The sequence below is a fragment of the Nothobranchius furzeri genome, chromosome 7 (assembly GCF_043380555.1).
Source record: "Nothobranchius furzeri strain GRZ-AD chromosome 7, NfurGRZ-RIMD1, whole genome shotgun sequence".
Taxonomy (NCBI): Eukaryota; Metazoa; Chordata; class Actinopteri; order Cyprinodontiformes; family Nothobranchiidae; genus Nothobranchius; species Nothobranchius furzeri.
In genome coordinates, this window is record NC_091747.1 from 68,578,829 (window position 1) to 68,594,193 (window position 15,365).

Sequence of the window (15,365 nt, forward strand, 5' to 3'; positions counted from 1 at the left end):
ACCTCATCTTTAATAATAGGGATGATCCTATCTGATCACGAGATCGGAAACTGGGCCAGATCACGACTTTATATCACTGGAATCATGTTTAAGTTTATTTATTTGGCAGCTTAGTAATGGACTTAATACAGAAATCAAGCACTTTCCATACCTTAAAAACACGTTATTAAAATTAAAGTATTTTCAAGGATTTCAAGCACCCGTACAAACCCAGAAACAGCCAGTTCATGGTCAGGCTCTGGTACAGAATGAACTCAATAGAAAAGATGCATCAGATAGCGGGTTAACACTTTGGTAAGCTCTGCCTGGGCTGGGTGGGGACAGCCCGCCCCAGCATGGCCAGGTTGTGTTTCCAGAGGAAGGCAGACGCTGGCAAGGACATAGGTCGGCTCCATTAAATAGGTGCGGAGAAGCTGGTGGTGTTTTTCCTATGGACCACAAATCAGGCATGAGCAGTGCTGCTTTAGGAGACTGGCAACAAGCACACAGCTTCCTATGCTCACTGTGCAGCAGCTCATACCCAAGCTACAGCTGAAGCATCATCCAGTCAGAGAAAATGTTAACCCCACTGCCAGAGAATTGCCCATGTGGGAAGCCCAAGCTGGCCGATTCTACACGCCAATCAGAGGCTACTACTAGTAGGTAGGCATGAGAGTGACATAACTCCAGCTGGCCAATCAGTACATAGATGGGCTCAGCACGAAATGGGTCGCAAGAAAGAAGGACCGAAAAATGCAGTCGGCTCTGCACAATTAACGCCAATGACTTCACCAGGGCCAGACCGAGCTGGCCGCAGTGTAAATGCGACTCGAGACTCATCTACCTCTCTTTCAGGAAGACAGTTTCATTAAACTAGGTCTATTTTCTGAGTTATCACTCAGAACTTTCTGGGATGCTCGTGTCATTCAGCGCATAAGGCCTGAGAATGTTTGAGTACTGCTGAGAGTAAAAAGCTTGTTCTGCATGATAACCAGATCATTTTCAGCCCCTTGCCTTCTATTTGATGAGAAGGGTTCCATTAGAGAGACAGAAATAATATTTATACTTAATAACCTGGAAGCCTCACCTTGGCGACTGAAGCAGTGACTTCCTGGTCTCTAATGTGGAGCTTTGTAGCAGAAGCCAGAGCCTTGGCGTCCTCTGCCGTCATCATGCACACAGACGCCTGATGCACGCCAGAGAATCAAACGTGATTAATGGTTATGTTTTACTGACACAAAATAATGCAATTCCACTCAGAACACCTAGAGGATACCTTCTGTCCTTGGTCCTTCTCGCCCTCTTCCTCAGAGCACGGCATGAGAACCACATTGTTTATCTTGCCAAAAGACCCAGCCAAGTCATTAACTTCCTGCTCTGTGGCATCCTTTGGGATGTTGGTGAGAAAAACCAGGCGATCTGCAACAGATGGGCCCAGGCTGGCCGGAGCCACTGCCTTCTTCTTCTTCTTCAGTGGTGGAGGTTTAACAAACTAAAATCCAACAACACAATCACGTAGAGCTTTAAGGCTCAGGTTCAACAGCCTGACACCACATTACGGAGCAGGTGTAGGGGCTAACCCCAAAACAGCCCTGACACTTACCGGCTTAGTGGTTTTGGTTCCAGGCTTTGCTGCAGTCTTGGTGCTTTTGGTGACTGATGCCGACGGCTCGTGTTTGGAGCTGTGGTCAGCTGAGGAGGATGACGGACTACGACTGGTGTCATGTGAACGCTTCACACCAATGCGAGAACTTCCTGTTCAACCGCAGGAGGGAAACACAACAAGATCATCGACAAACCTCAAACATGAATATTTTCATACATGTGTCATGATCTTACAGGATATTTTATCACATGGGCAGTTTTCATGTGGAAAATGTTTGACTAAAAAAAGCTGATAATGACCAAACCTAAAATCCACACATTATTACTTTTAACATTGATGTGTGTGCTGACAGTCGCTCATTATGTGGAGTTTTGGCCCATTTTCCCAATTCAGTATTAGAGTGAAGAAAACAAGTAAAAAAAAACCTGAGTGTGAAAAATCAAACATGACATCCAACCTGACAACTCTCTGCTGCTCTTAGACAAGTGATCTCTGGAGGATAAAGATGTCCGACGGGAACAGGGGGGGCTGTGTGAGCGCTGGGCAAAGCGATGGCCGCGTTCTTCGTAAAGCAGAAATAAACATGAAAGGTCATGGATACAATTAGTTCCACATTTACTAAAACTATTTTTAAAGAAGCCAAACCCTTTAGGCTGCCAATCCTGTTCAATGTTGCTTTTCTTTCATCCCCTTTTGCTACACTTTCTCATTTGAGGACAGTAATAAACAGCTATGGTGGTGTCTGACCTCTGACATGTTAACCCTGATCCCTGATCAGTTTCTACCGGTTCACAATAGAGAGCATCACACCTTGATGCACAATGGTTTGGTTTGGAAACATCCCAGCACATGATCCCAGATCAGTTATCAGAACTGTTAACCACCACCCAGCTGCAGGACATCTACACCCCCATCACCCAGCTGCAGGACATCTACACCACCACCACCCAGCTAGAGGACATCTACACCACCACCACCCAGCTGCAGGACATCTACACCCCCATCACCCAGCCAGAGGACATCTACACCACCACCACCCAACTACAGGACATCTACACCACCACCACCCAGCCAGAGGACATCTACACCACCACCACCCAACTACAGGACATCTACACCACCACCACCCAGCCAGAGGACATCTACACCACCACCACCCAACTACAGGACATCTACACCACCACCACCCAGCTACAGGACATCTACACCCCCATCACCCAGCTACAGGACATCTACACCCCCATCACCCAGCTGCAGGACATCTACACCCCCATCACCCAGCTGCAGGACATCTACACCACCACCACCCAGCTAGAGGACATCTACACCACCACCACCCAGCTGCAGGACATCTACACCCCCATCACCCAGCTGCAGGACATCTACACCACCACCACCACCCAACAACAGGACATCTACACCACCACCACCACCCAACAACAGGACATCTACACCCCCATCACCACCCAACAACAGGACATCTACACCCCCATCACCCAGCTGCAGGACATCTACACCCCCATCACCCAGCTACAGGACATCTACACCCCCATCACCCAGCTACAGGACATCTACACCCCCATCACCACCCAACAACAGGACATCTACACCCCCATCACCACCCAACAACAGGACATCTACACCCCCATCACCACCCAACAACAGGACATCTACACCCCCATCACCCAGCTACAGGACATCTACACCCCCATCACCCAGCTGCAGGACATCTACACCCCCATCACCCAGCTACAGGACATCTACACCCCCATCACCCAGCTACAGGACATCTACACCCCCATCACCCAGCTACAGGACATCTACACCCCCATCACCCAGCTACAGGACATCTACACCCCCATCACCCAGCCAGAGGACATCTACACCACCACCACCCAGCTGCAGGACATCTACACCCCCATCACCCAGCTACATCTACACCACCACCACCCAGCTGCAGGACATCTACACCCCCATCACCCAGCTACAGGACATCTACACCACCACCACCCAGCTGCAGGACATCTACACCCCCATCACCCAGCTGCAGGACATCTACACCACCACCCAGCTGCAGGACATCTACACCACCACCACCCAGCTACAGGACATCTACACCCCCATCACCCAGCTGCAGGACATCTACACCACCACCCAGCTGCAGGACATCTACACCACCACCCAGCTGCAGGACATCTACACCACCACCCAGCTGCAGGACATATTTTGATGCTAACGAGAAATACACTTGAAACGTGTCTACCTGGGTAGTTGTGGGGCCGTGGCTGGCGATAGGGGGAGTAAGGCCTTTCAAGTGGCCTATAGAATCTCCCCCGATACCTGCCCTTTGGAAGGTGTGGAGAGCGAGAGCGGGATCGAGACCCGGAGTCAAAGGCAGAGCCATCCTTGTGGTCCCACAGAGCATGACCTCCATGACGTCCACTATGATGGAAAACAGAACATGTATTGTTTCAAAAGGGACCAGTGAGGCTTCTTCAGAAACGTCTCATACAGCACCATGTGTCTGTGTTAAATAATGATTGTGTGTAGGGCCGACGGTAGCAGAGGGGTTGAGTGCCCGCCTCATGACTGGAGGGTTGCTGGTTTAGTTTTCATTTGGGTAGGAATGGGCCATGTGGCCTAAAATACATATCACAATATATTATTTATTTCTGCTTATGTCAAAAAGACTGTTTTGAATAATCTCACATAAGAACAACAGAACAAATACTTCTAAAAGGTATAGAATACCACTTAAAGACCATTTAACGTTCAAAACTTATCTTTAAATAAAATACCAAACGTTTGAAGTAGTTTTTATGTTGTGTTATGATTCATTCTCCAAACAACGCAAAACAAAAATCTGCATAAAATAACTTAAAGTGAAGATATTTAAATAAAATACAAGCAAAACATGCTTTATTGACAATATCAAATAAGGTTGGAGGTTTATACAAATTTGTTCAAACGAAATCATAGTCTGTTGGAGTCTGTGTGTTTATCGTGTGTTAAAAAAATGAACGGCATTTAAGGGAATCAGTGTTAACGAGCTTTTAACGCACACAACTTACTGTTGTTAACTGAGGATGTCTCTCTGTTCAACACCAGACTTCGGGTTTTTCCGGGTTTTACCCCCTGTAATGCGCTCACAGACCACTACGCGTACCCCTTGCTGGGAATCACTGCTTTACAAGGCCCTATGTCAGATGCATGCATCTTACAGTGGGGAAACGCATAATCGACAGAACGGGCAGAAGAACGGGCAGAAGAGAAAAAAAACTCGCTTAACACCAAAGCGCAATGGTTTCAATGAGGGGGCTGATAGTAAAGTTATCAAAACTGAAGGAAAAGTGTGATGCCCATAGTTTCTGTGTATGGCAGCCATGCTTCCTAGGCCAGCGGTAGCTCAGTCATCTGCCGTTTTTGTGTTCTTGGGAAAGACACTTTAAGACAATTTCCAATGCCACTAAAGCTATACCCCACCCACCCACCTGATAATAAATAATTAATTGAAGTTAAGGAATCAACTTCTACTGGCTTCATCAGCTAAAGTAATCACACTGACCTTTGTGGATTTGGCCTCCAGTCAGGGTACCTTCAAACACAAATACAATCATCTCTCAGTTAAGATTTAAACTGCTATCTTCTTCATACACAGCCCTCTCAGAGACACCAAACATTTCCATGTTAATCTTTACTCATCTCTACTTAAACTATACTGAACCATAAAGGAACAAAGGCTTTGGCACCACATGAAAAGATCCTCACTTGTTGCGCAGGTCTCTGCGGGCAGCTGTGTGATCGACAGTGTTGACGTGGTTGACCCAGTCCTGGAGTGAAATGAATGAGTGAATGAATAGAAATAAACAGAAAGAGGTTGGAGACATTAATCGGAGCTGATAAATGGAAACGGAAACAAAGAAATTTCGTCACTATTGGTGTGAAGATGATGTTAGCAATAGTCACAGAACATAATAGTCACAGAACATATCTTTTAGGTATTTTTGCCACCATTTTCAGATCAATGATGGATCTTCATTATCAACATGTACATACACTGACCACTTTATTAGGTACACTATGCTAGCACCATGCCTGCTTGTAGTGGTTAGAGCATGAAGTGGTGGCGCCTGTGTTTGGCAGCCTTGCTTCATTTTAAGTGTGGCTGTGGCAACAAAGTAGTCCACCAACATGTATATGTGCAGGGGTGTGTCGTAAATTGCCTTTGGGGGATGTAGAGCCCATGAAGATGCTTTATCAAATACAAGACTTTTACTATTTACCAAGCTGGATCCTCTTGTACCTTTAAAATGATCATAATTGTTCATGTCATAATTCAAACAAGCAGTTGTAAATGCTCTTCAGACGTTCTGGTCAAAACTGACGAGAGCTTCACACAGTTCCATCCATGAGAACCTCCCGTTCCACAACATCCTGAAGGTTCTGGACTAGACTGAGATCTGGTGACTGGTGGCCGTTACAGTCCAGTGAACTCATAGTCATGTTCCAGAAATCAGTTCATGATTATCTGAGCTTTGTGGCATGATGCATAATCCTGCTGGAAGTAGCCATCAGAAAATGGGTCCACGTGGTTGTAAAAGGATGGACATGGTCAGCAACAATACTCAGGAAGGCTGTGGTGTTTCAACCACACTCAGGTGGCACTTAGAGATCGATGGATCCGTGCGTTCATGTTGGTGAAACCAAATTCTTACCCAACAGCAGAAATCTGGACTCAGACCAGAAATGGTTTTTCCAGTCTCTTCTGGTCCAGTTCTGGTGATCCTAAGGGAATTGTGGCCTTTGTTTCCGGTTCTTGGCTGACGGCAGAGACACCTGGTGTGCTCTTCTACTGTTGGGAGTCCAAATACAGGTCCTTCTCAAAAAGTTAGCATATTGTGATGAAGTTCATTATTGTCTGTAATGTACTGATAAACATTAGACTTTCATACATATTTGATTTATTACACACAACTGAAGTAGTTCAAGCCTTTTATTGTTTCTAATATTGATGATTTTGGCGTACAGCTCATGAAAACCCAAAATTCCTATCTCAAATAATTAGCATATTTAATCCGACCAATAAACGAAGTGTTTTTAATACAAAAAAAGTCAACCTTCAAATAATTATGCTCAGTTATGCACTCAATACTTGGTCGGGAATCCTTTTGCAGAAATGTCTGCTTCAATGCGACGTGGCATGCAGGCGATCAGCCTGTGGCACTGCTGAGGTGTTATGGAGGCCCAGGATGCTTCGATAGCGGCCTTAAGCTCATCCAGAGTGTTGGGTATTGCGTCACTCAACTTTTGCTTCACAATATCCCACAGATTCTCTACGGGGTTCAGGTCAGGAGAGTTGGCAGGCCAACTGAGCACAGTAATACCATGGTCAGTAAACCATTTACCAGTGGTGTTGGCACTGTGAGCAGGTGCCAGGTCATGCTGAAAAATGAAATATTCATCTCCATAAAGCTTTTCAGCAGATGGAAGCAAGAAGTACTCCAAAATCTCCTGATAGCGAGCTGCATTGACCCTGCCCTTGATAAAACACAGTGGACCAACACCAGCAGCTGACATGGCACCCCAGACCATCACTGACTGTGGGTACTTGACACTGGACTTCAGGCATGTTGGCATTCCCCTCTGCCCAGTCTTCCTCCAGAGTCTGGCATCTTGATTTCTGAATGACGTGCAAAATTTGCTTTCCTCTGAAAAAATTACTTTGGACCACTGAGCAACAGTCCAGTGCTGCTTCTCTGTAGCCCAGGTCAGGCGCTTCTGCCGCTGTTTCTGGTTCAAAAGTGGCTTGACCTGGGGAATGCGGCACCTGTAGCCCATTTCCTGCACACGCCTGTACACGGTGGCTCTGGATGTTTCTACTCCAGACTCAGTCCACTGCTTCTGCAGGTCCCCCGAGGTCTGGAATCGGTCCTTCTCCACAATTTTCCTCAGGGTCCGGTCACCTCTTCTCATTGTGCAGCGTTTTCTGCCACACTTTTTCCTTCCCACAGACTTTCCACTGAGGTGCCTTGATTCAGCACTCTGGGAACAGCCTATTCGTTCAGAAATTTCTTTCTGTGTCTAAAGCTTGGTTTATGCTTGACGCATTCACTTTGTGAGTTATGCGGCTCGCGGCTGGAACGAGCTTCACAACTCGCAGCGTTTATGGTTCATGCGGCTTGTCTCTGCGCTGAGCCAATATTCTCCCAAACTGTAGGGGGCAGCATGGAGCTCTACGGCATGCATCCAACACTACACCATAGTAGAAGTAGAAATTACTGTTTACAACATGGCATTCCAGCATTTTTAACAGCGTCCTCGTCTTTTCCGACAGTGCGAGCTATTTCTCCCCAAGAATTAACAACATGTTGATCACGGTGATCTCTGAGAGCTGAATCATACAAATGTCTGTATTTACGAACCTCTGCCATACTAGTTCTTGCCGGACCACCATGTTTTTCCACGTCCGACCGTCCGCGTGGTTAGAAAATTTCCTAGGTACGCGTTGCGGAAATTTTGGGCCGTGCGGAGGCGCGGTGTGGTTGTTAAAATGACGCAACTTTTCCGCGCGGAGCCGTGCGGACCTCGCAGACGCGTCAAGCATAAACCAACCTTTACCCTCTTGCTTGAGAGTGTCAATGATGGCCTTCTGGACGGCAGTCTTACCCATGATTGCGGTTTTGAGTAATGAACCAGGCTGGGAGTTTTTAAAAGCCTCAGGAATCTTTTGCAGGTGTTTAGAGTTAATTAGTTGATTCAGATGATTAGGTTAATAGCTCGTTTAGAGAACCTTTTCATGATATGCTAATTATCTGATAGGAATTTTGGGGTTTCATGAGCTGTATGGCAAAATCATAGGGCTGGGGGTAAACGATTATTTTTAAAACGATTATTCTGACGATTATTTTATCGAATAGTCGACTATTCTAATGACTATTTAGAAAATTAATCTAATGATTATTTTTCTATTGCACAATTAACAAAAACCAGAAAATCTCAAATAAATTCCTCAAAAAAATTGATAAATTCTTACTGTAAGAGAATAAACACTACAGGCCTTCCATTTTGTATAACACTGCGTTTATTGTGTTGCGGTTGGTTATGTTCTGGTGACGTGTAGAACTTGGGAGTGCAGGCTGCTGCCTGAGAGGTGGTAGAAGATGGAGTGTCTCCATGCTGCTTTGTTTTGGTCACTTATGTGCGTGAGGCGAGTGGTCTTACGGGTTAAACCAAACTCAGGTGATATTTTACACTAAACCGAAAACCCACAACACTCTAAATGTAATAAAAGGGAGATCTACACCACAAAAAAGATGAACTCTAAACCAAAACGTAACGGCTTATCCCAACGCAAGAAGCTGTTAGCGAAGATGCTAACAGTAGCTTTACCAACGTTAAGTTCAAGTTACCAAGTTTAAATAAACCAAAAACACCCAGCAGCAAACAGACCAGCACGGAGGAGAGACTGCTACCACCAAAACAGCTCTCCTCATGTCTGAAAGAAGCTCCTTAATGAAGGGAGAAGCGCTCCCGGTGATTTTCTACATCTGCGGTAGAGACGGAGCAGCGCATCTGACCCCGGAAGTTGTTGTCCGTTGCCGGGAGACGAAGGCGGGCAAAACAGGAAAATAATCTAGTAGTGGACGGACGTTGTTCCGGGTCTTCGGTATTTGGCGGAGATGATAGTGAAGGCGGAGAAGAGGGCGAACTAGAGGAAAAACAGGCAGATTCTTCCTCTATTTACAAACTCCTGGGGATGCAACAAGTGGGCGCGGTGCGTCGACTTCCGGATCTGACGTCGACAAATTTTTAGAATCGAGCAGTCGACTTCGTCGAGGCTTCGCTACAGCCCTACAAAATCATCAATATTAGAAACAATAAAAGGCTTGAACTACTTCAGTTGTGTGTAATGAATCTAATATATATGAAAGTCTGATGTTTATCAGAACATTACAGAAAATATTTAACTTTATCACAATATGCTAATTATTTGAGAAGGACCTGTAGAGCTGCTGTTGAGCTTCTGCAGACCATGGAAATAACCAGTGCTGAACTGTTGTTCTCTTTCTATTAACTATGTCTCTGTAGACCTTAGAGAAGTTTTTGGGTTCAAATCCCTGTAGATTAGCAAGTTCTGGTACCAACAACCAACTATAGGCATGTTTCCACTGTCGGAACTTCAGGGTAAATTCTGGGATGTGGAAATTGACTGGAAGATAAGATTTCCTGGTCCTCTTAAGCCTGGATCACACAGGACTGATTTCTGTGAGTCAGCCTGCACAACATCTCTCCCCAACAAGACACGCTGCATCATGATCGCAACTCCCAAAGCATACGTCAGCATATTTCAGAGAAATTTAGTCTTAAAAACTGGCTGGAACAAAATCTTAAATCATCCTTTTTTCTAAACACCAGCATTCTGGAAAGTCACTGGAACTTGTATTTTATTTCTATCATGAAAAAATACATTTATAACAGTTATATAGGGTGTGGTTGTTTTATTTGCGATTTTAGTGTATATCAGTTTTTCAAAAATACTTTATCTAGATTTCAGTTTGAAAAATAGAGAGAAGCCATCCTACTTTATTAGTAATGAACACGACTCAGAATAGAAACTTGTTCTAAGACTCACAACCGTAATTAATGAAAGTAGGAAATACCCCCAAAAACTCAAACAGTAGAAATTATTTTTTTTCATCAAGGTTAATGGACACTTCCCCAACACACAGATACCCATCCTCACAGGAAAAAAAGTCTGTTTGAGATTCTATAACAATGTATAAACCCAGTCAAACATATTCAACACTAATAAAATCAACAGCAGAAAATGTTTTCTAACCAAACTGTGAAACATTTGTGATTTGAGCACTTTATTTAAGTCTAACCTTACTATGATCAACTATACTATACGTCTCTCTGACTGCTGATACAATCTGGGTAATTCCTCTAAATTTGGCAAAAGGACCACACAGATGTGTTCCATAGATCCCAGTGTGAACTCGTCCTTTATACAACAGCTCTTTCAGTTCACAAAATGTAAAGCAGCAACAGAAGTATAAAGTGATTCTATAGCTTCCTCGTTTCCAACAACAGAGACATGCATACAATGTATGATGGCTTAGTCAAAAATGCTTTTTTTTAGTTCAGACCAGCTTCACTGTCTGAATATCTGTTATCATGACCAATAAATGACTCTCCTAACAGAAAATTAGCTGTAGTCTAGAACAAACATATGACGAAGTTGTGATCCCATATCTAAACAGTGTACAGTATATCGGGCAGGATTTGGCCATTTTACAATGTGTTTCTGTGTTAAAGTTGAATCCACCCAAGAGGTACCGGTGACATAAGAAAATGACTATTCTGACAATGTTGTGCAGTAATTATGAGAATAATAATGTAATGAATTGTATTTGGGGTGTAAGGGCACATGTATTCATACTGGAAATGTTTTGTATGGCATAAACATGTATTGATTTCCCACATGGACATATAACTTCCTGTTAAAGGGGAGTTTGCCCTCCACAGTAGCCACATACATGCTTAGTATGAGGGATCGCTGTAAAGTCACTGACACAACAGTGTATTTTGCTTGCAGTTTGCTGGGTTTCTTATCAAATTATGCATTGTTCGGCCATCGTAAACAATTAATACGTCATTAACAGAGTCTTGATGATAAAAGATGACCATGAGCATGATTTGCAGGTCTGTGGCTCTTACAACCAGCATATGTCCCGTTGCCTAACTAAAAAGAGATGAAAACTAATCTTTGTGGCAATAAAGGATGTGCCATGAGGGCTACCTCCTAAGGCATGTATAGAATAGGGATTTTAGCTGTAGTGTAGTGTTACACCCCCAATAAATATCCATGAGATGAAAAATTGACCGTTTTGAAAAACATACTGCTGTGACTTTAGATTGGAGCCTTTTACAAACAGCAAAACACTTACCCCTACTGCACACTGGAAGCATCAGCGGGGCAGAACAGCAGCGGAAAGGTTTACTCGTGACAATCGCTGCACTCCAGGGCACACCGGGAGGGTCTCAACCACAAGTCGTTTTCTGTGCTCCTCACTCAAATCGCGAGATCACCAAATCCCTCAAGATTTCCGCTATCCTCACAGAATTCTTTAAGTTTATGCCATTTGCCATTACACCCAAAAAAGGGAAATCACATTTGATGTCGTTGTTAGATGTCATAAATGATGTTGTTCCTCTATGGGCTGGTTTGAATCACCTCCGTATTTGAATCAGTGACATTCGACTGCCGTTCCACGCTGCTGATGCTTCCAGTGTGTAGTAGGCTTTAGGCCCACTACACTCTGCAAGATAATCAAGCCAATTTTTGACCCCATCTTTCCTTTTAGTAAGGAATCTAAATGTGTCTGGTAAGTTTTAAGCCCTCTGGTCTTCTGTGAAATATGTCAGTACAGCACTGATCATACATTAGGGATATTCAAAGTGTTGGATTGTCTTGGTCCAATTTATTGAGGAAAAACAAACATGCTGCCTGTTGCATGTAGCCAATCACAAAGTGAAGTGACAGACAATGCAGCATGCTCATTTTTACCTTTTAACACAGAAAAACACTCCAAAATGGCTAAAAAGTCCACGATATTTTGTTTTTTTAAACAAGAAGCCATTTTTATTCTGCTGTCATTGTTTTGAGTAGGTCCTCCCCCTACATCTTCAACTGACTATAACAATTACTGGACTTGGGGTGTTCTCTTGTAATCTGTAGTATTCCTACTTTCACGATGTCTATCACAGCATCTTCAGCGGTTCCTGTCAAGCAATCGTCACCATTTGTGGTTAAGAAATATTCATATGAACCCAAATAATTATTGCTTTCAAATCACCCCACTGAATGTTGTGAAATATTAGGTGTTTTTTTCCCCAAAAAATGTTTTAAAAACACATTTTGTGTGTGTGAGAAATATATGTTTATACACAAATGAGTGATTAACAGATTTCGTCTTGACTGTTTCCCTGAAGAATGATTCGCTAAATAAAACTAGAACATTCATACGAGGACGTGGTAGTACTCACCGTTTCCTGATCACACTGTATGTGGCACAGGGAGCAGGTATGAGGATAGACCTTTGGAGACGCAGCTTCAAAATCACTTATCATGGTGGGAGTAGGTAACTTCTTGCTGCTGCCATGAGGTCTTGAGGCAGATGAAGAGGAAAGACTCCGTCTAGAAGAATCCTCACTTCTGGATTCAGATGGCGGCCTTGGCTTGGAGCTCTCATGTCTATAGTCTCTGTCCAGATTACGAGATTTGGGTGTAAATTCTCTCTCAGGTGACCGACTACTCTTGTTTCTTTCTCTGCTCATTGTGCGATAGTCTTTATCTTCATGCTTGCTTGGGTTCTTGTGCTCTAAATGAACTTGATGTCTTTCAGTTTTATCTGCGCTTGGACATGGTGAAGAAGCTGTTGGATACATTTTCACTGTCCTCTCACTGGACAACTGCTCTCGTTTGAAAGTCTCTATGGTAGCAGTTTTGTCCTTTACCCGACTGGCATGACCATAGTCAATGACTTTACCTGCCATCTGTGTGACAGTCAGAAGGCTGAGAACCTCCGGAGAATGGGAAGAGCACGAAGGACCCGTTGGTATATCGTGAATGTTGCGTGAAAATGAGGATGTGGAAGCCAGAGTTTTGTCCTTGTCCGACTTGTTGATTTGGATATCACGAAGAATGAACGGTAAAGTGTCTGGAGTCAGCTGATCATCAGGATAGTGACTCAACACCTCCAAGTCGTCTTTTGACAGTCCAAAGCTAGCCAAGATGCTTCCTGCACTCTCTGGGGTGTACAACCCCTGACCTTCCCCCCCACCTCCAGTGCCATGTGACTGCTGGGATTGTGTCGATGTTAAGTCAGGGTGATTCCAGTTTAGCGTTCTGGCTCCTGATTGGTTGCTCTGAGATTGCTGTTGTCCCTGCTGGAGGTTAGCGCTTGATGGATTACTAGAAAAGAGTGTGTTGGCTGATTGGTAGCCTGACCAGTCCACTCCTTGCTGGTGTCCAGGTGGATTATCAGCAGGAATTGATAAAGGGTTGGAACCATAGCCTCGATGTTGACTGATCCCAGAGCCTGGCCCTTGGTTCTGGTGTGGGTTTGGTTGGTTCATGTGATCAATTTGGCGGTGATCCATATCTCCACCACCTCTGATAGCCAGGGCTGACTCTAGCTCATCAGGAAGCTGGTTAGGACGAGAAAACTGGAAGCCTATCCCCTGCCCGGTGTTGCGATTTGGATGCTGCCTTGGAGGTGGCTGGTGATGAGACGGTCTAGGTGTGTTTGAAAAAGGCTGTGGTCCCCGTTGTGGTGGTTGCTGGTGATACATTGCAGCAGATAGCAGAACAGTTAAACGTTGTGTTGCTGTATGAGCTCACAGCAGACACCTGCTGTCTAGTCAGAAGACGGGTGGGTCAGGTGAGGACACACAGCTGAAATCGCACTTTGGCAATTGATTGCAGATGATGTTGAATGCTTTAAAAGCAATCTGTGTTTGAGTCTTGATCTGAGCAATTTGTACAGCTGCCTTCACAACCACAGGTCCAAAAATGAGGCGGGTCTCTCTCGTAGGACTGGCGATGAAGAGTGCGGGACTGTGCTCCGAACAAAGGGTGGGATAAAGTTGTGAATAACTGTCTGTGTGCACGGCGAGGCTGAGGTGGAAAGCAGAAATATACTATTACATTACACAAGACTCAAAATTCATTTCAACAGCAGCTATAAGACGTTTTCCTTTAATCCAGCACACATTTCATAAACGTTTATCCCGATTCTGACTATACTGTCTCCATAGAAAAGCAACTCTGTATTGTAACCATTGTAACCCTTTTTGTAAATGTGCCCAATGTTTAGAGATGAAAAAGAAACATGTAAGAGCAATTTATGAAATAACAGACCAAACATGTGACAAAACATGGCTTACAACCCCAAAACTACACACACCTAACCCTCTGGAAAAATTTACAAAAGTTCATCAACTTGCTTTTTCATTGACTGGATGTCATTTCTTCCTGTAATTGTTAGGTTTCACGTGACTTGGCGTCCTCGTCACCAAATGCAGCTGGGGGACAGGAAGTAGCCGCCGCTGCACAAACCCCTATTTACACTGTTCTGTACGGTCTACAGTTGTTGCAATCGTTCTAATCGGGACAAAGAAACACATTTCAGGGTTTCCCCAAGCACTTTATAAGCCTGGCGGCCCGGCAGGCTTTGCTTGGCCTCCCGCCAGGCTAAGCGTCATGCCCCAACCCCCTCACCGACCCTACCCTGTCCGCTGACATGAACGGCGCAACGAATCTAGAGCCCTCCATCAGCTGATACTGGTAAGAAACAGCGGAGGAACAAGTGCAACACCCCCACCCCCGCTCTCTCACGGAGGGGCGCTGCGGGACGGAGCGCGCAAACAACCCCCCCCCCCAGAATCCTCCAGGCTTAACTCATTTTCTAGGGGAAACGCTGCATTTAGTCTTGTCCCAAGTCTAGTGTGTCAAAGTCCTTATTTTAAAATACTTACAAAAAGAAGACGGCAGAAGTGGATCAGTTAACTCCAGCTAAAAACAGGAGATGCTGAAATAGACCGTGCTTAAGTTTGCAGCAATCATTTTCTAACAGGTAAGGGTTAACTTGAATGTTTCGTGGTTTTTATTAAACAGTTACTTACAGGGTCCGAAATTAAATTTTTTACCCACCGGCCAAGTTGGCCGGTAGATGATGAAAATCTACCGGCCAAGCATATTTTTTACCGGCCAAAA

At 44.5% G+C, this 15,365-nt stretch overlaps 1 protein-coding gene across 2 annotated transcripts in view; it reads right to left on the minus strand.

Annotated features, from left to right (window-relative positions):
• The window catches only part of LOC107382355 (zinc finger protein 638), a 35,547-nt gene extending 21,381 nt beyond the window's left edge, over positions 1–14,166 (minus strand). For both annotated transcript variants that reach the window (XM_054751825.2, XM_015954472.3), the window contains exons 1-8: positions 12,635–14,166; positions 5,354–5,415; positions 5,151–5,180; positions 3,849–4,027; positions 2,043–2,147; positions 1,583–1,734; positions 1,256–1,471; positions 1,067–1,165 (exon numbers count right to left, since the gene is read on the minus strand). In XM_054751825.2, the coding sequence (XP_054607800.2) occupies positions 1,067–1,165; positions 1,256–1,471; positions 1,583–1,734; positions 2,043–2,147; positions 3,849–4,027; positions 5,151–5,180; positions 5,354–5,415; positions 12,635–13,942 (2,151 nt within the window). In that variant the 5' untranslated portion in view covers positions 13,943–14,166. The remainder of the gene's footprint in view (positions 1–1,066; positions 1,166–1,255; positions 1,472–1,582; positions 1,735–2,042; positions 2,148–3,848; positions 4,028–5,150; positions 5,181–5,353; positions 5,416–12,634) is intronic.
• Positions 14,167–15,365: the final 1,199 nt, after the last annotated feature.